The 25,714-nt window shown below is 44.4% G+C and overlaps 1 protein-coding gene across 21 annotated transcripts in view; it reads left to right on the top strand.

Annotated features, from left to right (window-relative positions):
* Nucleotides 1-25,714, top strand: part of EPHA5 (EPH receptor A5) — a 369,517-nt gene that overhangs the window by 159,067 nt on the left and 184,736 nt on the right. For 16 of the 21 annotated variants that reach the window (XM_090036836.1, XM_090036837.1, XM_090036832.1 and 13 more), the window contains exon 4: nt 20,179-20,334. The exons of the other annotated variants lie outside the window; for them this stretch is intronic. In XM_090036836.1, the coding sequence (XP_089892962.1) occupies nt 20,179-20,334 (156 nt within the window). The remainder of the gene's footprint in view (nt 1-20,178; nt 20,335-25,714) is intronic. 21 annotated transcript variants of the gene reach the window in all.

A 25,714-nucleotide genomic window follows, 5' to 3' on the forward strand; every position in this document is an offset into this window, starting at 1 on the left:
GTTTTAAATTAGAGAGACGAGTATTTTTGGGCTGATATTTTTTATTGGACCATCTCCTGGAATGCTAATATGTGCACTTATGGCCAATGAAATTCATTCTGGAGACTGTTTCTAAAGAAGCCAACAGAGGAAATGCTAATTTTACATCAGCTACAGAACAAAGGGTTTTTAAAGCCCAATAATTCTGTATTTGCTTTTCCATTAAAGACGGTTATTATGAGAGCTATTCATGTGTTATGTGCACATCTTCCAAAGTGAAGCTGTACAAAATTTGATAGTTAAAATTTGATCATTTGAAATGCAGCCTATCAAGAATATTTAGTTCTCACTTAAAGGCAACATATGTACAGTATACTAGTTTAAGCAAAAGCCTTCAAATACTGATGGAACAAGCACACATGACATATATCATCAAAATAAATTCTCCCAAATGTCAGCCTTCTTAACCACAATTGGCTGCAATTGTCCAAACCACAGCATAATTAGAGAATCTTTCTTTCTTTGCTGGCCAAGAACCAGATCTGTATGATGGACTAAAACAGAGAGCTAAAACTCCTTTGCAGTATTATTCCAGCAAACACCTGGCTGTGAGAAACTGACTCCATTTATCAGTAGTGTTTACCAACCAATGGGTTTGAACGTGTAGAGAAACGTGGAGCCAGATCCTGTTCTACTTATTAGGTGTCTAAATGAACTCGGGCACAGTGGCATTTTACCTTTAAGACTGAGTTACAAAAAAAAAAAAACCAAGAAGAAGAAGGACCCACCTACTTTTTTCATTTATTGTTTTTCAGGGACTTGAGCAGGGCCTGGGATAGAATAACACTTAGGCATCTAGTAGTTGGACTAAGATCTGGCCCTAGATGTCTGTGCCAGTTTATAGTGAGTTTTGAATATAGTCAGTTTCAGGCTTGTTCCTGCCCTCTTGAAATCCATGGGAGTTTAACTGCTGATGTTAATGACATCCCATTAAGGTCATGCTCAATGCTCAGTGAACATAAAGAGAGTTCTAGCTCTGCTTGAGATAAAAGGTGATGCATGTGGCCTGTTGCTTTTCTTCTGGTTTAGCTCATGAGTGTGGACCTACCGAAATCGTGATTGCTTAGAAGTGGTAAACGTCTGTGTAATTCCCCCTCCCACTTTGGGAGAGAAGTGGGGAGGGGGATGCTGGCACACACGGGAGCCCAAGGTGACTGCTACCCCTGCACTTTACTGCTGATTGGCGGAGAAGGCAGCGAGCTGCTGGGAAGAGATGGCCTCCACCTCTCTCCTCTGGGGAGGAGGCTCTTCTCAGCCAGGCTGGCTGACCTGCTCCACCGGGCTTTAAACTAAGCCCGCTGGGGGATGGGGGGACTACTGCCCCTGCTGGCCCGCTGAACGGCCCTTGCAAAGCCAGCGGACCAAGGCACTTAAGGGGGCACTTAAGGGAGCTCACCCCTGCCCCAGCCCTGGCACAATCTGTGGGCAAGGCAAGAGCCCCCAACGGCACACTTGCCTGCCTGTACACTAATGCCAGGAGCCTGGGCAACAAGCAGGACGAGCTCGTCCTCCTGCTCAGTGCAAAGAAATATGATGTCATTGGGATAACGGAGACCTGGTGGGACTCCACCCATGACTGGAGCATGGGTATAGAGGGCTATACCCTATACAGGAGGGATCGTGTTGACAAAAGGGGCGGGGGTGTAGCTCTCTATGTGAAGGAAAGCTACATGTCCCTGCAAGCTGATGTTGGCGACCGGCATGGACAGCTAGAGACCCTCTGGGTAAAAATTCGTGGGGAATTCGGCACAGGGGACACAACGGTGGGAGTCTACTACATACCTCCCACCCAAAGTCCCGAGCTTGATCAGGAGTTCGCCCGGGAACTGACTGAGGCCGCTTGCTCCAGGACCTTGGTTGTCATGGGTGACTTCAATTACCCGGACATCTCGTGGGAAGATCACTCAGCTAAATCTGAGCGGGCGCAAAGCTTTCTCTTGTGCGTGGATGACCTCTACCTGACCCAAGAAGTCTATGGGGCAATGAGAGGCAAAGCGCTGCTTGACCTGGTACTGGCTACGGGGGATGACCTAATCGGCGACCTAGTGATTGATGGGAAGTTGGGTGACAGCGACCACGAGCTGATCACCTTCACCATCCGCCGTAAAGCTGGCAAGTCAGTCAGCAACACAGAAGTCCTTGACTTCAGAAAAGCCGACTTTGACAAGTTCAAGAGGCTAGTCGGTCAGGCCCTCAGGGACCATGACCCCAGGGAGATGGGAGTTCAAGAAGAGTGGTTGCTTCTCAAGGAAGCGATCCTCAGTGCACAAGCTAAATCTATTCCAACACGGAGGAAAGGCAGCAAGAAGGCACAGCAGCCCCCCTGGCTCTCCAGAGACCTAGCGGACCTACTGTAGCTAAAAAGGAAAGCCTACAAAGGATGGAGGATGGGATTCACCTCCAAGGAGGATTACTCCGCGCTGGTCCGGTCCTGCAGGGACCAAACCAGGAAAGCCAAGGCTGCAACTGAACTCCAACTAGCTTCAGGCATCAAGGACAACAAAAAGTCCTTTTTCAGTTATGTGGGGAGCCAGAGGAAAAGCAAGGGCAATGTTGGACCCCTGCTAAACCAGATGGGGCAACTGACAACTGACGCCCAGGAAAAAGCCAACCTATTAAATAGGTACTTTGCGTCAGTCTTTCATCAGTCACACGGGATGCCCATGCCTGCTATGGGACAGGGAAATCTGGGTGAGGGGAATCCCCTACCCTCCATCAATGCTGACCTCGTGAAGGAACACCTTGAGAAGCTGGATACCTTCAAGTCAGCTGGCCCTGACAACCTGCACCCCAGGGTACTCAAGGAGCTGGCGAGCGTCATAGCCCAGCCCCTGGCACGGATCTTTGAAAACTCCTGGCGCTCTGGTGTAGTGCCCGAAGACTGGAAGAAGGCCAATGTGGTGCCGATCTTCAAGAAAGGGAGGAGAGTGGATCTGGCTAACTACAGGCCCATTAGCCTGACTTCTCTCCTGGGGAAGATCTTAGAAAAGTTTATTAAGGAGGCCATCCTTGAGGGACTGGCCCAGGCTAACATCCTAAGGGACAGCCAGCACGGGTTTGTTGTGGGTAGGTCTTGTTTGACCAATCTCATTTCCTTCTATGACCAGGTGACCTATCACCTGGACAAGGGAGAAGAGATTGATGTCATATATCTTGACTTCAAAAAAGCTTTTGATCTGGTATCCCATGATCACCTCTTGGCCAAACTGCCCAGTTGTGGCCTTGGCTCCACCAGGATCCGCTGGCTGGGAAATTGGCTTCGTGGTCGGACCCAGAGGGTTGTGATTGATGGCAGTCACTCATCATGGTGCCCTGTAACCCGTGGGGTCCCTCAAGGCTCTGTCCTGGGACCCATACTGTTCAACATCTTCATTAATGATGTGGACATTGGAGTCAGGAGTGGACTGGCCAAGTTCGCCGATGACACCAAACCTTGGGGGAAAGCATCCACGCCAGAAGATAGGCGGGTGATCCAGGCTGACCTGGACAAGCTCAGCAAATGGGCAGACGAGAACCTCATGGTGTTTAACGCCGATAAATGCAAGGTTCTCCACCTTGGGAGGAAAAACCTGCAGCACCCTTATAGGCTCGGCAGTGCTACGTTGGTTAGCACTACAGAAGAAAAAGACTTGGGGGTCATCATTGACCACAAGATGAACATGAGCCTGCAATGCGATGCTGCAGCTAGTAAAGCGACCAAAATGCTGGCATGTGTCCATAGATGCTTCTCGAGCAAATCGCGGGACGTCATTCTCCCCTTGTACTCGGCCTTGGTGAGGCCGCAGCTGGAGTACTGCATCCAGTTTTGGGCTCCACAATTCAAAAAGGATGTGGAGAAGCTTGAGAGAGTCCAGAGGAGAGCCACGCGCATGATCAGAGGTCAGGAAAACAGATCTTACGATGACAGGCTGAGAGCCATGGGACTCTTCAGCCTGGAAAAGCGCAGGCTCAGGGGTGATCTGATGGCCACCTATAAGTTTATCAGGGGTGACCACCAGGATCTGGGGGAATGTCTGTTCACCAGAGCGCCCCAAGGGATGACAAGGTCGAAAGGTCACAAACTCCTGCAGGACCGTTTCAGGCTGGACATAAGGAAGAATTTCTTTACTGTCCGAGCCCCCAAGGTCTGAAACAGTCTGCCAGCGGAGGTGGTTCAAGTACCTACATTGAACACCTTCAAGAGTAAATTGGATGCTTATCTTGCTGGGATCCTATGACCCCAGCGGGCTTCCTGCCCTTTGGGCAGGGGGCTGGACTCGATGATCTCCCGAGGTCCCTTCCAGCCCTAAAGTCTATGAAATCTATGAAATCTATCATGTAGCCTCATCCCTCTTCACCAATTGGTGTCAAGGGGTGGAGGCGACATGATGGACAGCCTTCACCGCCAATCGATAGTGAGGGGCAGGGCTACCGGGGCCTCTCAGCCAATCAGAGGCTGAGGGGAGGGAAGCAGCCACAATAAGACCTCAAAAAATGGCAGGCGGCCCTGTGATCTGCCTGCAAAATCAGCCAGCTACCTTCTCAAGTTGGGCAGACCACTTACTCATGAGGATGACCTAAAATTTTAAATCAAAACATTTATAGCAAAGAGAAAGTAATGTAAAATGATACAAAAAGTACCTTTATTAATACAACTTTGTGCCTGACATTTGACTTGCACAAACAACAAATGATTCAAGGTTGCATTCCTCACTACAGATATATCTTGTGCATATATAAAACAATATTCTAGTCTTGGCTACATCATTAGAAATCCTGGATAACCATTGAAATAAGGGGAGTTCTACCACTTTACTCATGCGGGAATGATTACAAAATGTGGGCAATCATATTTTGTAATAAATTGCTGGCAGGTGCTAGAGTTGTTTGGTGTCCTTGTATTTGTTTTTAAAGATCCAGCTCCTGGAGCCAAGTGATTGCATGACAAATCTGCTTTCATTTACAAAAAAATAGTAAAGTTACAGCCCTTGTGTTGTTGGGGGAAACAACTAAAAACATGACTTAAATGCTTATGTGTCGGAAGGAGTTTTAGTAACTAATTGGTAGGAATCCATGGATTCAAACTGATATGGTAATGTCTGCTTGAGTCTTCAGAAAGCCTGTTACAGCTCTGATAGATGTGAGCTTCCCTTTTAATCTCCACAAGAGCTCTACATATCCTGGGCACATCCCCATGAGTGTGCACATGCAGGGCCCGCATTTCCCACAGGACAAAGAGCAGTAGCACATATTTATGCTGCTGCTGTTTGTCCCTGGGCATGCCCCTGCACACATACTCTGGCGCATGGCAAATAGACTAGGGTGGGGTAGAGGAGGCTGGGGTCAGCACCTGTGCTGACCCCAGCAGCCTTACCTGGGATCTTGGGAGCCTTCCAGGGTAGCAGCGGTACTGAGCCAGCTGCTTGGAGCCTGGCTGGAGCCTGAGTATGACTCTGGTTGGCCAAGCTCCAGTTTCCTGTGGCGCTCGCTGCTTCTGTATGTGCTGCACTGTTTTATTTCAGTTTTTTTTGACACTGGGATCTCATGGTGTCAGAAAAAACTCCTGCGCCGCAAACTAGCAGCACAGTAAACTGGAACATATGCACCACATTTCACAGTGCCTCAAATAGGTTTGAGGCATTGCAAACCACATGTGGGCACTTGTGGGGATGCACCCCCTGTGGCAAGAGAAATCGGCCTTTTTTACCCAGGCACTTTGGTATTCCAGTTTTTTGCTATGGAATTTGCCATTGTGCTTCAGCCAGGCCTTAGCCACTTGTTTAGTGGAGGTTCTGTCTCCCGTAGCTGGTGGGACCTACCTGGAGTTGCCTCTTTCTCCCAGGTTATCCCCATTAGGAGGAGTTAATGATATTATAGTCCTAGTTCCCTGCAGTGTTAAGTGAAGCCAGGTAGCAGCAGTTCAGGCAGTTACAGGGTCACCTCAATATGATACCCTGTAGACAGTAAGGAGGGATGGTCATTAAATAGGCTGCTCTACTGGGTTTCTTAGAAAATAAAGCAGTATTGAAGACCCAAGAAAGCAGAGGTGCTGAAGTCAGCTACTGACTGCCTCTTTCCTTTGACATCTTGGAAGACTGGTCACTGGGACATCTCAGGAGCCAAGGGAGTGGGATCAGGGATACTAACACAGCACAGTAGGGTGGTAGGGGGAGGAAAGGGACCATTTCAGAAGTTGTTAGTTGAAAGTAATCACTGACAAAAGTGTAAGGGTATGAGTATTTATTATTAGAGCTGTGGGTATGAGGGGCTGGGAGGTGTGGGATAAGAATGGATTATGCCTTATGGCAATAGATTGAAGTACATTTGATGCTGTAATGCCAAAGGTGTTTGGTTTCCTGGCAGTCCAGAGTTCACAGTGACTTCCTGAGCATCCGTTTGGGGTGTTGTGGAGGGAACTTAAACTGTAACCCTTAATTAGTTTTGTCACTGGTGACAGGCAGATTTCCTGTCTTGGATGATCATTTTAACATGACTCATTTTTTATTTGCTGATCATGTTGCAACACTGATTATGCTTTAGGCACCTTGTGTAAGATACCTTTCTGTTATGACAATTATACTTGCTATTTATTTTGATTTAAATAAGGAGATCAAAGTACAGCTGCTTGGAGAGCTATTACTTTAAACACTTTTCTGTGTTTAATATCTCTTCCATAATGTCACTGAAGCTGATGACTTCTTTATTTAAAAAAAAGGAAGTGGGGGAGTGCAGAATCCTGAGGCATCACATACTATAATCAGTTTTTTCTTCCTTTGTGACTATTAGCTAAGTGGTTATTCAAATTAATTGAGAGATACCTGAGTGTCCAGCCGGGAAACCACCAGCCCCCAAGGGTAGCTTTCAACGTGGCCTTGCAGGCAGCAGGTAGCCACATCATAGGGAGTTTGAATTTAATATGCACATGGTTGACAGGACTTGCTATGTGTCAGTCTCCTAGGGTAGCTCTATTCCAGGTCCAGCCAATCCCCCATTCCCTGCTATTCTAGCATTCTCCTAGCTTCCTCCTCCATGTTCTCCAAAAAGCCAGGCACAGCTCTGACTGCCAAAGATAGTCCAGTTTTGTACCCTACCCCCAACACCCCTTAAGGCAAGATGTGCCAATGTCATTAACTGAATGTTGTTACAGGCAAATATATAAATGTGCAGATGAGCTCGTTAAGTGCTTTGCAGAAAATGTCATGCACGAAGTGGCACAAAATTTGGCAGCTATGGCAAATGGCTGCATTTTGAAATGAACTTTGGGTTAGGGTGCTTAAAAAAATGTAACAATCATATTTTTAACAAGCCCATTGAAATATCACCAGATTTGGGAGCATACACCTGTGTGTGTGTGTGTCTGTGTGTGTGTATGAAGGCAAACATTGAAAAATAGCAGCCTGATGTATTATATTTTTCATCACAGTGGCTCATATTGAATAACTTTCCAGTGACTACATATTCAAATCAATATAGATGAGTAGAGGTGCAGAGGAAGAAAAGGATCTTGGAGTCATTATTGATGCCAAAATGAACATGGGCTGACAGAGTGGGGACACAGGAAGGCTAACCGTACCTTGTCATGCATCCAAAGATGCATCTCAAGCAGGTCTAAGGAGGCGATCCTCCCCCTCTATGCAATGCTGGTCAGGCCGCAGCTGGAGTACTGCATCCAGTTCTGGGCGCCACACTTGACGAGGGATGTGGACAACATGGAGAGGGTCCAGAGGAGGGCCACTTGCATGATCAGGGGGCAGCAGGGCAGGCCCTACGAGGACAGGCTACGGGACCTGAACCTGTTCAGCCTCCATAAGAGAAGGCTGAGGGGGGATCTAGTGGCTGTTTACAAACTAGTCAGAGAGGACCAGGAAGCAGTGGGGGAGTCCCTGTTCCCCTGAGCACTCCTAGGAGTGACTAGAAATAATGGTCACAATCTGGCAGAGGGTAGATTTAAGTTAGATATCAAGCAGCGCTACTTCACTGTCAGGGTGGCTAGGATCTGGAACCAACTTCCAAGCGAAGTGGTGCTGGCTCCTACCCTGGGGTCTTTAAGACAAGGCTTGACAATCACCTCGCTGGGGTCATTTGACCCCAGTACTCTTTCCTGGCATGGCAGGGAGTTGGAATTGATGATCTGCTCAAGTCCCTTCTGACCCTACTAACTATGAGACTATGAGTACAGTTGTAAGGGCCAAAGCCAGAAGGACTCCATACATCAGAACTTTCACTGTGGCTTCTGTAAATTCTCTCACCATTGCCTTAGCGCTTCATAGGACTGCCAGCAGTGTTATCATTGGGTACCTGTTCCTGTGTTGTAGATCTGGACAAACTGTTTCCAGGAAATTATGCCAAAAGCAGATCTTTCTGTGTCAGAATTCCAGTTTTTGCTAAATTGTCATCAGGAAAGATGCATTCTGGGTGAATTTGTGGGCAAAACCACAAAGCTGTATAGCCACTTTCAGTAGACCCTGTTAGTCAGGGCACTCAACCAAGCTGGAGGAAATTCAGTTTCAATATTGCTGGGGCATTTTTCCACATCCCGGGTAAGTACCCCTCCATGGGATAAGAACTCTTCTAGGGTAGGCCTGTCTTTGCTTATGCAAAACTTTGAAAGGTTTTGAAAGGCAGGGGAAAGGGGGAGGGAGGGGGAAGGAGTGCAGAACTGAGATTTTGAAAAGATTCCCTGAGTGGAAAAAATGTGTTTCCTGTCTAGTGCTACTTACTAGTCAGGCCATTAGAGTAGCTGTATAATTATAACACAACAGGAGCTAGTTAAATATGCTAAAAAAAAACCCCAACAACTGCTTCTTCAGCATAGGTAAAGTCTGCAAGTACTTATGTACATCTCTAGTCTGGTCAGTGTTTCTAAAATGAGACTGTAATTTCTTTTTACTGTTCAATAAGACTTTGTGGCTGCAAGTAATAAGAGGGCCTGGCATCTAGCACACATCTGTCCTTCGTGCCAGGCATGGCTACATGCCTGGAAGTGCAGGGATGTGATTTTTCAAAAGCATTTAGCGTTAGCCTCACCCTGCTGCTGCTGAAGTCAGTGGGAGCAGAATTAGAACAATATCGAGTGCTTTCAACAATCCTCTTCCCCTGGTTCCAGTATTGGCATTAATTTTTGCTTTTATGAAATCAAACCAAAATGATAAAGTTCTTGTTTATGTGCCAGGATAAACCTCCTCTCTTCTCTCAAGTTCTCTAACACATTGCTGTTATTTTATGCCCAATGCAGATTTTGCTTTTAACGTTTATCTAAAATCTTTAAAACAAAGTCAGTCAAAATAAAGCACCCTGGGCTCCCAATAAAGCAATAGGAAGTTACATCAGAACTGTTTTATTCTAGATGTCTCTGTAGTTTGCAACATTGTTGATTTTAGGATTTTTTTCCTGAGATATGACATACTGAGTGGGTCTACATGTTCATTAATGCACCTTAAATACTGCACATTTAGTTCAGTACTTCCTTAATGAAGTAATAACTGAATGCCCAGTAACTACTGCACAGTAGCACTGGTGCATGGTTATTTTGTGACACTTGCTGTGTATTAGGTTAATAACATTGTGCAGTAGGCTATTAGCATGTTTTTTAGCTGCCACGCTACTGCACAGTGTTATTAACCTAATGTGCAGTAAGTGTCTCATGTAGGCGTGCCAACTGTGACACGTGATGAAGTTTTGAAGAAACAATTTAATGGCATTAACAGCTGTTAAGACTTGGTTTACTTATTGGTACATCCAATTGGAGTATGACAATTTAGTGGCTCGCATGGTGGAAAACTCCTCTTTCAGGGCCGTGAAAGTCTTAAGTTACTGTATTTATACTCTAGATTTATTATTTAGAACTGAAGACATTTCAGAGCGCAATGCAGGTTATGCCCCTCAACCTAGATGGAAGTAAAATTGGACAGATTACCATAAAAAAGAACCATATTGTCTAAGGAATAAGGTCTGTAAAAGAATATTCCCACTTGGGATTCACTGGTAAACTTACCTTGAAGATAAGTGTCTGTACTTTCTTTACAGTGCAAAGCAGTCAGGTGACCCTTTTCTTCAACCGGCTCCATAAAACTGCTTTAAAAAACTGTTTAAGAGATCTTGAATTGAAGCAAAGTTGTTTGACTTGCCTGAGGATTCCGGGAAGTCTCACAGCATCAGGCAAAGTGACAGCTTTGAATTATGTTGTTTTATTAGTGGGTATTTACTTAATTCCCTCCAAATCCCAAGGTTTGCTGGGAGAGAGACTAACACACACATGCACTAGCGCAGATAGAGAGACCAACCAGAAAGAAGACATTATTGGGGAATTCTACACATTTCCTGTAGCTTTACATTGTTGGTCTCAGACGCCATGCTGGCCTGCAGTTCAAGGAGAGTTGTTAGGAAGTGCAGGATTAGTTCTTAACAACCTGCTTGCAAAATTCTGCAGGAACAGACTTGTTTTTCCTGTCCAGTTCCTGTACATTATTGGAAAGGACTCAGAGATCATCTGGTTTATATTTCTGGTTATAAGACACCATGACAATCTGCCACATTTGTTTTTTAAGTAAAATGCATGTCATTATCACAAATCAAGGCTTGGAGCAGCTCAGCTGCTCAAATTGATTCCATATTTAAAAGGTTTTTTCAAAAACAAAGGGAGAGGGCTATGGCTTTTGGGGTTTTTTGAGTTAGATATAATAGACTTCAGCCCCCTTTTCTGCGGGAAAATGCTTAAAGGCAAGGCAACTCTGGAGACTCCGAATAGGATCTGCTTTATTTGTAGCTTGTTCTTTCTCAAATCCCACAAATCTGCAGGCACATTCCCTATGCTAGAGTGATGTGCTAATGACGGCAGAGTTGATTAGCTAGGCATAATTTTTTTTGTTCTGCGGAATACAGACAACAGATTCTTTACCTGTGCTTATGGCTAGAGCCAACTGAATGTGTATAATATAGCAGATATAACTCTTTGGGGCAAACAAATCAACCAGCCCACTTTTCTTTAATTTATTTTGCATTGGTATCTAGAGATCCTGAAAGAGAGTTGGACTCCTTTACTGTAGGTTGAGGTAATGCATATGGTAAGAGATACTTCCTGCCTTAGGAAGTTTGCAATCCTGATAGACAAGACAAAGAAATGTTCGGCAGAAAACCAGATGTAAAGTGACAGGCCACAGGGAGCGTGGCAGTTCCAGGGGCACTGGCTGCATAATGTTCTATGCACTAGAACATACGTCTATTTATGCCCCAGGCTTCCATTCACTAATTATTATTTTTTATGATATTTTTGGTGCCTGATCCATGTGGATTAATTTCAGTCCCTCAGAAAGGTCCAGACACAGTTTTTGCATCACTTAATTCCCAACTCCTCCTTGACTTTGGAGATGAACCTTAAGCCTGAGATGAACCTTATGCCAATTTGCTGTCAAATATTGTGATTGGGGGACTCTAAAATTATGAGAGTTCTAGGAGGAGGATGCATGGTAGGTTGTTTTATTAGTTTTCTGAAGCTGGAGGATTCACTGGATCATGGCTACAACCTTTCTTCTACAGTCATGAGAGCTAGAAAATTCCTTTTTCTATTTCATTTTGTTTTTTGATATGAAACTTGATGCAGTCATGTGAAACAATGATCTGGGAGTTGGAGAAAATTCCCAAGGGATGGTAACAGTACTAAATGTTGCATTGGCCTTTTGCTGACCATTGGGTCAGCTGGGAATTCCGTTTTGAGTGAATGTAATTATAGCAATAGTTATTTCTTCTTTGTGTCTAAGGCAGTCATTCTGGCAGCAGCTTTTGGGGAATAATAGATTTGTTTGCTAAAGGCTCAGATTGGTAACTTCAATAGTGTCTCTGTCTTTTGTGTCTGCAATACTTTCTTTCTCTGCTTGTGATGTGCCCTCCTGCTGGTTAACACTGTCTCACTTTACTACACTTTGTGCCATATGTTAGTTCAATTCACCATATAGATTCATTTGCTGCTGTCACTTTCCTATGGTTCTTTTCACAGACTTGGTAGAACAGGCTTTTTTTCAGGATATCCTTGTGCATATCTCACCCTCTTTTGATTTTTGCCTGTTAAAGATTGGCTGTCAAACGTTTGCCTTGAGATCTTTTGTGTTCTACAAGTACATGACATTTGGGATCCGAACAAACTGGGTTTGCTTGATAAATATGTTAGCCTGTGGTAAAGTATTTCATTTGACTAAATACCACCATTTAAAAGTGAGCTAAAGCATTCTGAAATGACTGAGCAATGTACAGCTTTTCAGGGTATGTTTGCTAAAGGGTCAGATAGGGAACTTCAGTAGGGTTTCTCTCTTTCGTGTCTGCAACACTTGCTTTTGCTTTCATCTTGTCATAGGAGAGTAGTGTTGTGGAGGTACACCATCCAGTGAGATCAGGGAGGGCTCAGAGAAGTACAATACTTCACAACTCTTTGAATTTGTAGGTACAGTGTGCCTTCTGAACTAGCCTGGAATAGGGAATAGCTTGCATCCTGCTTTGCAGTAGCCATGTAGCCTGGCTGAGGGGAGGGAATGATGCCATGTCTCACCTCTTTTTCTGTTTTGGGAGCCCGTGTGTTGGCAGTAGTTTGAATTCCAGTGACCCTATACCTGGGAGCACCAGGGACATAAAGTGTCTGACACGTGGGTCTGACACGTGCATCCAAGCAAAGGAAGATTTAAAATAGTGCCCCTGCCTTCAGGCTCTAGGATAGTGTTGGCAGTGGCAGCAATCCCTTGATTTGATGATGATTCCTACGGGGGCTCATTGGGCCTTGAGGGGACTTAAGAGTCCAATCCATGAGCCACAGATTCATTTGCATAATGATTTTTCTCCTTTTCCCTCTTCTCTTTCTTGTCTGCATCAAGGTCAAGTTGCTTTCCTTCGAAGCAGGCTGTTGCTTGGTTGAGGTTGCCATGCAATTAGAATCAATTAGCAGTCATCTTCTCCCAGATCTTGATGTTGGCATCCATTCTCTTGAGATAGATTTTTAGTGTGTCCTTACAGCATTTCCTCTGGCTGCTGCAAGATCTCAGGCTATGACTAAAGTGGGAGTAGAGCACTTGTTTCAGAAATCGAAAGTCAGGCATCGGTGTACAATGTCCAGTGATGCTGGTGCTTGGGTATCACCGGTTTAGTGCTGATAACATAGGTTTCAGCAAGGATGCTGGCATTTGTGTGGCGATCTTTGCATTTAATGTGGAGGATTTTCCAGAGGCATCTTTGGTAATAAAGCCCAATAGCATGGAAGAAATAAGAAAAGGTCCGTTCTGCCTACACATTCAGAATTCCAGGTAGGCAGCTCTGCTGGCTTTGTGCACCTTACTGTAGAAAATGGCTGCAATGGGGTGAGAATTGAATCCAGGGGGTTCAGCTCAGTCCTTAGCCCAGTAGCAAAACCGTTACTCATCTGCAGTTGCAAGTCAAGTCATGCGGTGTTAAGATTTTTGGAAGAAAATCCAAGTATCAGTCAGCCTCGGTACAGTTGTCACATCTGTTTGACATTATTCTCTTGCTCTCCTTAGTTTTTTTTCCTTGGTGTTTCCTGGTAGCTTGTTGTCTCCTGATGCTTACCTTGAACATGAAAGTTCAGCTCATTACTACAAAGAGCTGGCATTAAACACTCCCAATGACAATTTTTGTTGCTGCTTTTGCTCTGAGTTTTAAGGTACAATTTTTAGCAGGGTTTCAGGTTTCAGCTCTTGTCTGCCACTTGCAGTGATTCACATCCTAACGTAGCTGCCTGTTAGAAGATGCACTCCATAGCATTCCAAGACTAATAGGTTCCTACTGCTGTTTCTCATCATAGTGCTCCACTTTCCCAACCCATGCTTGAGTGCCTGTGCCACCATAAGCTATAGAGCCTTTAACAGCCCATGCAGAAGACTTTTGCTTTTCTTGTTAAGTATAAAAATTAAATAAAAGAGGTGAACTTTGATGTGCTCTTACTAAATCTTTTCTGAACAGAAGCACATTATGTTCGTGCCTAGCACTGCCACCTTGCCTGTGGATGACTTATGGCACATTTGCTACCTCTAAAAATAGCTATTTCTTCAGCCGCTGTTTTTATTTAAAGACTATTTTCACACGCCAGTGGCTGTTAATTACCTAAGGAGGCATGTGTTCTAAAGTTAGGAAGACAGAAGCAGGTGTTCTTAACGGCTTAAAACTTTATTTGAATTCCTTTAACTGACTTAGAGTAAATTAGAGGAAATCCCACTCTTCTTATCTCTCCTTGTTTTTGTTCCCTCTTGATGCAGGAGGAGCTGCTGTTAACATGAACAACTTTGCCATGGTGCAGATAAGTACCCTTCTAAAACCTGTTGAATAAGAAACAGCAAGATAAAAATAAAGCAGAATAAAGTCAGATTTTATTGGAATTAAACCCCGGGGACCTGCGCAATTTTCAGTAAAGGCATTTATACTGCATTAAGAGACTTTAAAATTGAATGGCAGCAGAAAACTCGTCAGATATTCTAAAACCCAAGTTACACCTGCAGCTGGGTGACCGTACATCCTGGTTTGTCAGGACAGTTCCAGATTTTGTAGGCTGGTCCCAGACGGTTGGTCAACATTTAAACAGAAGTCCTGAAATGGCAGGGGTGCAGGGCACAGTTTGGCACAGAGGCTGCCAGGCAGCTCTGCCTTTTGCTGGACTGCACCCATGCCCCTTCCCGCAAGCCTCTGCCTCTGCCTGTAGCAGAGCCACTGATTTGTGGGGCCAGGGGTTTCACTGTCTCAGATATCCTGGATTTCCTTATGGCTACCCTATGTATAAGGCACTGGTGAGTGTGGGTTGGACATTGCCCAGAGTCTGATCAACAGAGAACTCAATTACTGCAGCCCAAATTGGCTCTTTAGTTCAATAGCTATTTGATCCAGGTTCTGAATTTAATTTCCATGTGTGCCCCTAAGTGGCTATTTTCTAGCTTCGGATGTATAAGTGAGAGCATGTAGACTGAGCGTGCTCAGTTGGGGCACATACTGGCCAGGTACATATGTGCATAACTGATGTCAATTTTGGGAGGTGGCAGGTGGGCAACTTCTATTTTTTAGTCCCAGTAGCCAAATAGTTATGACACCGACTGAGAAAGATAAAGACTCAAGTTGTAGCCCCACATCACCTAGAGGGGTTTGAACCTGCAGCACATCTCAGTACAGTGTTCTAACTGCCACACAACAGGCTAGACATTTGCAAGACCTTTCTTTACCGCTGCTTTTATAACAGGGCCATTGCTACTTGAATGTAATAGTCATTGGACAAAACAGATGGAGGCCACTGCTTCTGCCTCACTGAGAGTAAGGTTCCAGGCTAGGACTCAAGGCCTCCTGCTTTCCAGGGCCATTTCATTAAGCCATACACACTTTTGCTTGTTCTTGTCCTCATAGTCATACATATCACCCTTCCTAGGCTGCCAGGGACCTTGTGCTAGGTCTCCCAGAAATCCGTTGCAACAACCCTATGGCCTTTATAGATCCTGAACTTGTGATTCTGAGGGTGGTCAGCTTCCAGTTAAATGACCACTGAGTACTTCTCTGTCCCTCTTTTCTACAGTTCCAATAGGGCTTGTGTCAGTTGCCTATTTCATTGCTTTCTTGCCAGCTCACAGTGAATCCTATAGGTTCCATCACTACAACTATTCTTCTCTCAGAATAGGAGTGCATTGCACCTCTGCTTGGTGATGGAGGCTGTATTCCGATATGAGGCTGTGCATGGTTGGGTGGGGCTATGGGTTGTGTCCTCATTTCTACAGTCATGTATGTTATTCTGTGATAGACTAGACTTCCACACAGTCTGTCCCCGTCATATCCAGATGTTCCAGTTTGCTAGTCAGAATAGGGTTCATTTGTTGCAATATCTAGGACATAGGCAGCAACCTGCACCCCTATAGTATCTAGGATATGTGTTTTAATAAGCATCTCTCAAGTATTTGCCAAAAGGACAGAACCTGTGGATGCACGACAAAGTCTGGTTAGCCCTGCCAACCGTGACCTTGCATTGTTGGCCCATGTTCATCTTGGAGTCAGTAATGACTCCAAGATCCCTTTCTGCCTCCGTGCTCTCAAGAAGGGCATTTCCCATCTTATAAGTGTGCTGGTTACTACTGCCCAAGTGCAGCACCCTGCACTTGTCAGTATTGAAACACATCCTGTTTTTGTTAGCCCACCTCTGTAATCTATCCAGGTCTTGCTGCAGTCTTTCCCACCCTACTAGCGTGCTCACCTCACCCCAAATTTTGGTATCATCAATGAATTTAAACAGGTTGCTTTTCGTCCAAATCACTGATAAAGAAATTGAACAACGCAGGCCCAAGGACCGAGTCCTGGGGGACTCCGCTGCCCACTTCCCCCCAGGTCGAATATGACCTGTCCCCCACCACCCTCTGAGTACGACCCTTCAGCCAATCTGCAATTATACTCCAATATAATTTACACCCAAATTGAGAACAGGCTGGTGAGCACTTGTCTGTGGATAGGTACTCTCAGTAGGCACTATAAAGTGTCTCACTACCATGTGACGAGGAGGAAGTAGCAGCCTGTTTGATTTGAGCTTATAGCTTCCCCTTGGATGGAAGTCAACAAACACCACCTACATTGGGAGAAACTGGCTGACTTTTCCCAAGGTGATTCTATGCTGGACTCAAGTGAGTTACACTGCTGTAATGGTTTACATCATCTGTCTGCAATGGTGTAAAGTCCAGTTACCCAAGTGTAAATGCGTCATCTGGCCAGACCTAAAGAAGAGGGCTTTAATTAAAAGTAGAAATTCTGAGCTTCCTGTTGGGAGCTGTAATCTTGCTGGAAAGTGACATCATGAGTGTTGCACTGCACACCTACATTAACTTTCTGCCTGACTCAGAGAGGTACATAACTTTGAATAGTCCCTAACTGTGTGCCAGGTGCCTAACTTTGAATAATCCCTTTGAAGTGTGTAAGATTTTAAGTGTCTTGGTGAGTCAGGGCCTTGGACCAGAAATAAAGCTGGCTTGATAAGTGTTTAGAATAAGTTAATTGATTCCTAATATAGGAGGAGTTGCAAGCAGTGCCGCTTGTTAGCAAGATGGCATAGATAGCTGGAAAAGAGATTCAGATCTGGGCGTGGCTACTGTATTTTTGCAGGATACAGGAAGCTCCCACATGCTGCGCGATGAGGAAAGCAAATGAATGCATCCTAGAACAGTACCTGCACCATAAACACTTCTGTGCACAATGATGCTTCTCTTCGGCCCCTCGTGGAGCAATGTACAGATTTACTGATTCTTTTCTATAGGCAATAAGTTGCAAAAAGTCATCTTTAAAACTACATGCACCCTTAAATGTCCCCAGGTGCACATGTGAAAAGGAGAAAAGTATTGCGAGGTTGCCAAGTGCAGCACTGGTGCCAGCTAGGAGTTTTTTTCAGAAAAAAACAGGCTGCACAATAAAGATACCCAAGTATCTTTACAATACAATATTATACTTAACTCAGTGGAGCCCAGAACCCCAAATGGTCTCCCTCAAGAAGCTTAACATACGTGTAGCCCTTCAGCCAGGTGCAGCATAGCAGTAACAAGAGCCAAATTCAATTTTAGGAGTTTGACACAAATTTTCTTCCTTGGCTTGATAAACTTGTTCTTTTGGATAACGTGTTGGTACATCTGCATTATGAGGATGTACCGTGTTCTTTTCAGTATAATACCTGCCCTTTTTTGTTTTTTGCTTTGTTTAACTCCACAAGGGGGTGCTATCTGGCCCTAGGCATATTCCAATAACTGTGAAAACAGGTGCAGTTTTATTTTCATTTAATGTGTCTTATTAAAATAGTATATAGATATTATGGGATGTTTGCATCAGGGGATATTTGCTGGTAACATGTTTATTCATGTAAACAAAACATTCTCTTCAAGTAGAGCTTGATATCTCAGTGTCATTAGCAAATTGCACCTTGTTGAAAATCTGTCAAAGAAAACTGACTTTTCTTGCGTTCGCTACTTTACACAAAATAGAAGCTTGCTAAACTTGTGCCGTAATGATTTTCTGTCTTTCTTGATGAGACATAATGAGATAAATTCAAGCCCTTTTTGAAGGCTAATTACATCTTGTACACTCTAGACATCAGCTGCCCTTGTTATATGTTGTGCATTTTCTCTTTCATTTCCTCTTCCCTACTGTCTTCCGGGTGCAAGTGAACTGGGCTTAGCTTTGAAATACAAACTGAGGGTGGGGAGGAGCTCTCGGGGTTTTTCTATTTTCTCTGGACCTCTGTAGATATTGTACAGTAACACAATATATCGTTATTAATAGGGCAAGAATAACCAGGGCTGAATTTTGTGGAAAAAGTTGGCTATAATGAGAGAAACCACAAGAACAGTTCTTGAGTACTTTGGAAACAAATCTGGGAATAAATTCAGACCTTACTGTATGCCTTGGCTACCTGCTATTGTTTTTTTTATAGATAGTGTATTGCCGTGTTTGTCAAAAGTGCTCAGCACCTGCTATTTGGAACTAATTAACTAGACCTCACATCCTACTTGCTTGAAATGATTATCAGCATAATCATCCAACTTAGTAGACACAGTCAGGGACCAAGGCTTCACTGTGCAAGGTTTGTCAGCGAGCAAAGTCTGTTAGTCACCCATGGTTTATTGGTCCAAGTCTATTCCCTTTCTGCACTATGGTAACGTGGTGAAACTAGATTTTTTTGGGTGCGTTTTAGTACAGTCACATAATCGGGGAGCTATTCTTTTTTTGGTGGGGATGGTAGGGGCAGAGGGCCCAGGGCCAGCCAGTTCTTTTTGATTATCAAGGTCATTTAGTGAGAAGTGACAGATGTTTTCTGTAAAAGGCAAAGAGATCTTAGATGGAGAAAAATGCAAGAAGTGGGCCCAGAATAAAAGTTTTTTGGGTCTAAAACAGATTTTGGTGTGGTCTCAGTTCTTCCTGGCTGTAGTGACAAACTAGCTCACCCACACAGCAGGGCTTACTTGCAGTAGCAGTAATTTTAATTTAGAAAGACTGGTTGTTTCCAAAAGAAATTTCCCTTTTTTCCTGTCAGATCAAGACTAGCTTTTTTTCATTGACAAGTGCTGTAGTGGTCAGCCTGAAGAAGCCAATGTAAAAGAGGATATGATGTGAGAAGAGTTGCATCCTGGTAATCTTACACCTATGCAGAGAATAGAAATTGGTCAGCTGTGTACAGTCTCCATGTGTTGGCCTGGTTTCCTTTCCTTGGAGGAGAGGGGGAAACAAAACAAAGCATTTTACCCATTGCGATGATAAGATTCTGTTCTCATATCCATATGACAAATCTTAGAGAATGAAACCTCTAAGCCAAACCTTAGCTTAGCACCTGGCTGGAAGAGCTCAATGTGTCTGAATATTAGATCCAAATCAAGGTACTCAGAGTCTGTGATTATGGCACTTTGAAGTTGGAAACAAGAAATTCCTGTATTCACTTCAAGCTCCCAGAGGAAGAAAAAAAATGACCCTTGTCCAGCATATGGGGGTGGGGGGAAAAGAACAAAAATAATAGCTCTCAGCTAAAGTCTGTAAGGTCCATCATACATATACATTACAGCTAAAGGGAATATATTATACAGAGAGCATGTCTAGTGCAGGGCATACCCAGAGCTATCTGTCTTCTCTGTAGCAGTTCAAAATTCATCACAGGTTTTCTGAAGACAACCCTGGGGAAATAGTCTTATTAGAATGTCTTAAAGCTGTCGGTAGAGATATCCCCTCCTTTACAGAACTATATTATTATTTTATGTGCTGAGACATTGATTTCTGGGTACAGGGCATCTTAAATGAAAACTGCAAAACATATTTCACCATTCTCCTAAGATTCCTCTAAGATTGAGTGAAAAAGCAATATTTTAATGTTTTCCAAAGCAGAGAGAGAAGCCAGAAGATCTGTTAACTCTAATACATTCACCAAGAAAAATAAATACCTGACAAAGGCAGCTGCTAGAAAAATCAATGGCCAAAGCATTTACATTCTCTTCTGCAAAAATACTTTAAACATATAGCAACTATTAGCATGAAAATGTTCTTCCAGTGTTTTTCAGTAATTCAGGGCCAGATACCTTATGAGTGTTTGATTTCATCTCTTTAACTCTATGTTTTTAAAAAGGAAACGACAAGGGATTGATTTATGTTGAGAAAACTTAGTCTCTGCCTCCTCTCTTACAGTCTGCAGACCTGGGTTTTTCAAGGCTTCTCCCCACAGTCCATCTTGCAGCAAGTGTCCCCCACACAGCTACACACTGGAGGAAGCCTCTACCTCCTGCCTATGTGAAGAACACTATTTCAGAAGGGAATCAGACCCACCTACAATGGCCTGTACAAGTAAGCACAAGCGGTATCTTTTAAAAATATTTTTGACCAGTTGCTATATAAACAGTAGGCACAAGGATGAAAAGAAATGGAGCTTCCGTAGGCATTCAGCTTCATCCTGAACTCATTCGCACTAGTTTTACACCACTGCAGTTTCACTGACGTCTCCAAATCACTCCCACTTCATACCAGTGTATGGGAGAAGCATCTGCACTAGTAGGTATGTACATAATGTAGCAGCTAAAACTGAATATGCAGCTTCTAGAACTGCCAATATACCATCTCTTAGCCAGCAACAGCCCTGTGTACATAACATTGCCAAGATCGTAGTGTGTGTGTGTGTGTGTGTGTGTGTGTGTGTGTGTGTGTGTGTGTGTGTGTGGTGGTGTATGTGTGTGGGTGTGTGCATGGTGGTGTATGTGTGCATGCACATGTACATACAGCTACCAGTGCATTTCTCTATATAGACAGGTAAATATGCATATGGGTATTTAGATACAGATATAGACACAATATATATGGTGATACTTATTATTGAAGGTAACTCAATTTTTAGGACTCAGCAACCAGGGAAATGATGAGGGAGGGGTGTAGTGCTCTGAGCTACCTGCACTTAATCTGTATTGGCCAGGCAAACTGATTATCTGAAGCTGCAATGAAGAAACAGGCCCCAACCCCTGAAGTTAAATGGGTCAAGAAGGTGAAGTTATTTTAAGGGGGAAATAGCAAGCACTGGGGGTGCTTTGGGAGTAGAGGAGAGGATTTTTGGAGTTAGAGTGGAGAAGAAAAGTGAAAGGAATAGTTTAACGTTGTCCCTTTCCTCTAAAATGCCTAGCTGCCCTCTTTTCCCTAGAATGGAAACATGGAAGTGTCCCTGGTCCACTTTCTGTTCTAAATATTGATGCCCTGAATGTGCAAAGGCTTAGGCCAGGATTACACTACAAAGTTGGTTGGTGTTGTTCTGCCAGCTAAGTGCTGTGTAAAATTACCCACCTGTGGCTGAGAGATTTAATAGCAAAGCCTCCAGTGAAGGTGCATCTACACTGACAGAAGAGAGATTTTACCAGCTAAGTTTGAATTGTTCATGGAACCAGTGCAGTTACACTGATAGAAAATGCTGCCTGCTAGGGTTGGCTGTGTCTGTAGTAGGGGCTCTGCTGACAAAGCTATCCTGGTACAGGTATTATGTCAGAGCTTGGTACTATCCTCACATCCATGCTTAACTTCACCCTTTGAGTAGTTCTGCTGAAGTCAATTTACTACAATATATAAGACTTTGTTGGCTTGGGACCTAGTTTGGGAACAACACAATATTCCAGATACAATATTGCACTAGAAGAGGCATAGAAAGGGATTGGGAGAAAACTGAGTTCCTGGGCAAAGGAGCACGTAGAAATTCTAGTAAATCATAAAGAGGAAAGGAAAGGAAAGGAAAGGAGGGACAGGGGTATCTAAAACATCTGGTTATAGGCAAAGAGGTGACTTCTCCTTTCCATTTCCTCAGATACTTTCTATCAGGAACTATTTTTCAAAAGAAAAAGGCAGACTCTCAGAACCCTCTGAAAACCAGTGTGTAATAGCAGCCTACTCATATCTACTCTGGTTATTTTGCTAGGACTTTCTTTGCTGGAAACAAAACAGGGAAGTGATTTAGGAGTCCAGGCATAGCTTCTAGCCTTAAATGAATGAACCGAAAGACATTTAGGGGAAGAGAAAATCTAAGATCTGAACGGGAGTAAAACAGTTCTGGGCCAGGACAATAATGATAGGTTCCTAGTGCTTTAGGCTAGTGAAGCCAGCAGCCAGGTTCTCCTTTCAAAGCAAAGGTTCTGAGCCAGCAGCCTCTTGTGCACAGAGAGTGTATCTACATGTGCATTTATGCTGACTTAAATTTACTGTGCGGTAAGTTGTTGTGTAGTAGTTGGGAATAGGCTGGCATCTACACATGCAGGCTTTAAAGTGCATTAATGCTGTGTGTGGACTGATTTGGGACTAAATCCTCAAAATGTCCTTCTCCTTTTCTGTGCATTAAGGCAGATCTACACATGTGTTACTGCACAATAACTAATTAGGTGGGTATCAGGTATCAAATTTACAGTCAAGTTGGTGCAAGTCATCATATATACTGTGACGTATGGGCATGCATGTGCAGGCACACTCCTATACTGCACTGTAATTTTGGTTACTGCGCAGTAAATGCACATGTGTAGACATGCTCAGAAAAAACATTCTTCTTTGCACCTATGCGCTCATAAGGGACAGCTTGCTCAGGTCAGCCAGTTGATATAAGGTCAAAATTAGGAACACTGAATATGTTGCTGTGTAGTCTGTAGAACAGAAACTGACTTCAGATGTGCTGCTGTTTAAAGTCCTGTCCCCGGGATTCCTAGATTCCTAGATTCATAGATGTAGGGTCAGAAGGGACCTTGTAGATCTTCTAGTCTGATGCCCTGCCCTGGGCAGAAGAGAAAACTGGGCTCAAATGACCCCAGCCAGGTAAACATCAAGCCTCCTCTTAAAGACCCCCAGGGTAGGAGCCAGCACCACTTCCCTTGGAAGTTGGTTCCAGATTCCTAGCTGCCCTGACTGTGAAGCAGTGCCTTCTATTGTCTAGTTTAAACCTACTGTCTAGCAACTTACGGCCATTATTCCTTGTTACTCCGGGAGGTGGTCGGGGGAATAAGGTCTCTCCCAAACCCCACTGTTCCCCCTAGTAAGTTTATAGATGGCCACCAGGTCCCCCCTCAGCCTTCTGTTGTGGACGCTGAACAGATTCAGGTCCCATAACTTTCCCTCATAGGGGACCTTGCTGCCCCCTGATCATGCAAGTGGCCCTCCTTTGGACCCTCTCAATGCTGTCCACATCCCTCCTGAAGTGTGGTGTCCAGAACTGGACGCAGTACTCTAGCTGCAGCCTGACCAGTGTCACATGGAGGGGGAGGATCACCTCCTTGGCCCTGCTTGTGATGCATCTGTGGATGCAGGATGAGGTATGGTTAACCCTACTAACTGTTCATCTTGGAGTCAGTAGTGACTCCAAGATCTCATTCTGCCACCGTGCTTTCGAGAAGGGAGTTCCCCAGCTTATAGGTATGCTGCTGGTTCCTACTGGCAGCACCCTGCAGTTGTCAGCATTGAATCCCATCCTATTTTCATTTCCCTACCCCTGCAACCTGACCAGGTCCCACTGTAATCTGTCCTTCCCTTCTAGCATGCCCACCTCACCCCAAATCTTGGTGGTGTTTGCAAATTTAAACAGGGTGCTTTTCACCCTGTCGTCCAAGTTGCTAATAAAGAAATTGAACAGTGCGGGCCTAAGGACTGAGCCCTGGGGGACCCCACTGCCTACTTCCCTCCATGTTGAAAATGACCCATCCACCACCACTCTCTGAGTATAACCCCTCAGCCAATTTGCAATCCAGGCTTTTTTTCTAATCCAGCCCGGGTCCTCCCTCTTCCCACTTTTAAAGATGGGGACCACATTGGCCCTCTTCCAGTTGTCCGGCACCTGGCCAGAGTACCACGAGTGCTTGTAAAGCTGTGCCAGGGGCCCTATGATAACCCTTGCCAATTCCCTCAACATCCTGGGGTGGAGAGCATCTGGACCTGCTGATCTGAACACGTCCAGCCCCTCCAGAAGTTTTCTAACCCGGCCCTCCCTGACCCTAGGCCTGGCAGAGTTTTTCCTGTGTCCATCCTGAATCTCGGTAGGGGAGTCCCTGCACAAGAAAATGGAGGCAACAAAATTGTTAAAGAGCTCTGCTTTCTCCTCTGGTGCAACCACCAGATTGTCAAGCATATCCTGCAGGGGCCCCACATTACCTGGGGCCGCCTTATTCCCCCTATGTATTTAAAAAAGGACTTTTAGTTATCCTTGATGCTAACCCTAGTTCCATATCAGCCCTAGCTTTCCTAACAGCCCCCCTACAGACCCGAGTGGTGGAGGTATACTCTTCTTTGGTGATAGCCCCTCCCTTCCACTGGGTGTACGCCTCCTTTTTGGAAATCAGGCATTCACGAATGCCCTTGGTGAGTCAGGGGGGCTTTTGGGCACTATTGCCCCCTTTGCTTCTTGTTGGGATTGTCACTCCTTGGGCTCTGAGTATTGTCTCCTTAAGAAACGACCACTCATCTTGGGCACCCAATTGCCCTACTCTCCAGGACTGTAGTGCCTCCTCCACTAATCTCCTCAGCTCATTGAAGTTGGCCCTCTTAAAGTTTAAGGCTACTGCCTTGCTGAAGGCCCTTGACACCCTTTGCAGGATGGTGAATTCCAGCAAGTGATGATCGCTATCACCCAGGTAGTCGAGGACCTGGAGTCCCCTCACCAGGTCGTCGCCTGTGGCCAGGACCAGGTCCAGCAGGGTATTCCCCCTGGTGGGACTGTGAACCTCCTGGGCTAGATGGAGGTCCTGTATCTCAGCTAGGAACCTCCGTGAGCAGTCAGACCTGGCTGACTGCTCCTCCCAGTAGATGTCTGGGTAATTTAGATCACCCATGACAACTACATACCTTGCCTTAAGTGCCTCCGCAAGCTGACCCAAGAATTCACGGTCCAGCTCTTCCCCTTGGAATGGTAGAGCCACTTATAGACAGCATTGGCAGTAGGTGATGCTACATCAAAACTATAGATAGATGAAAGATCAGACCAAGAGTTCATGGTACTACATGGAAGAGCATTTAAAAATTAAGATGCTCAAGATATCTTTTTACTTTTAGGTTTTGATATTGAAAAGGGGGCTTAAGAGGTTATATGCCCAACCTTCACTGGAATTCACTGGGAGAGGGTTTTTTAATTCTGTTAGGCACCTTTCAGAGAATGACATTTACTTCTATTTCCCAGGCAGTTGTTTTTTTAATACAACTGTAATTTCATTAAAAGTAAAGTTAAAACAAGCCAGGATATTGGAGTATTTCTTAGGCAGATGGAAATCACAAAACCAACCATGTGCAGAAACAGCCAATCACTGACACATTTTTGTGGCTTGTTGCTCTTTTTCAAATAGGAAAAACGTCCTGTGTTATGATTAGATGTGTTAAAGCCATCACACTTGTACTGTTCACACCTTCAGAAGCTAATGATACCAACGATATGCTAATATGAAAAGTTAATGTAGTTGATTTCAAATGACACATTAAAATTAGGTTTGAGGAATACACCTGTTATGCCCCTTTTGTGGGTTTTTTTTAATATTTTCTATTAAATAAATAGAATATATAGTGTATATTATATATACACTTCATATATATTTCTATTAAAAAATCCTTTGCACTCCCATTTTGCTATGTGCCATACCCCCACAAACAGTAAGGTAAACTGACAGACAGACCATCATAGAGAAGTTGGCAATACACAAAGGATCTTTTTTCAGCTTTCTTAGCTAGGTGACAC

The sequence above is a fragment of the Crocodylus siamensis genome, chromosome 2, assembly GCF_052110815.1.
Source record: "Crocodylus siamensis isolate JL-2025a chromosome 2, ASM5211081v1, whole genome shotgun sequence".
Classification (NCBI taxonomy): Eukaryota; Metazoa; Chordata; order Crocodylia; family Crocodylidae; genus Crocodylus; species Crocodylus siamensis.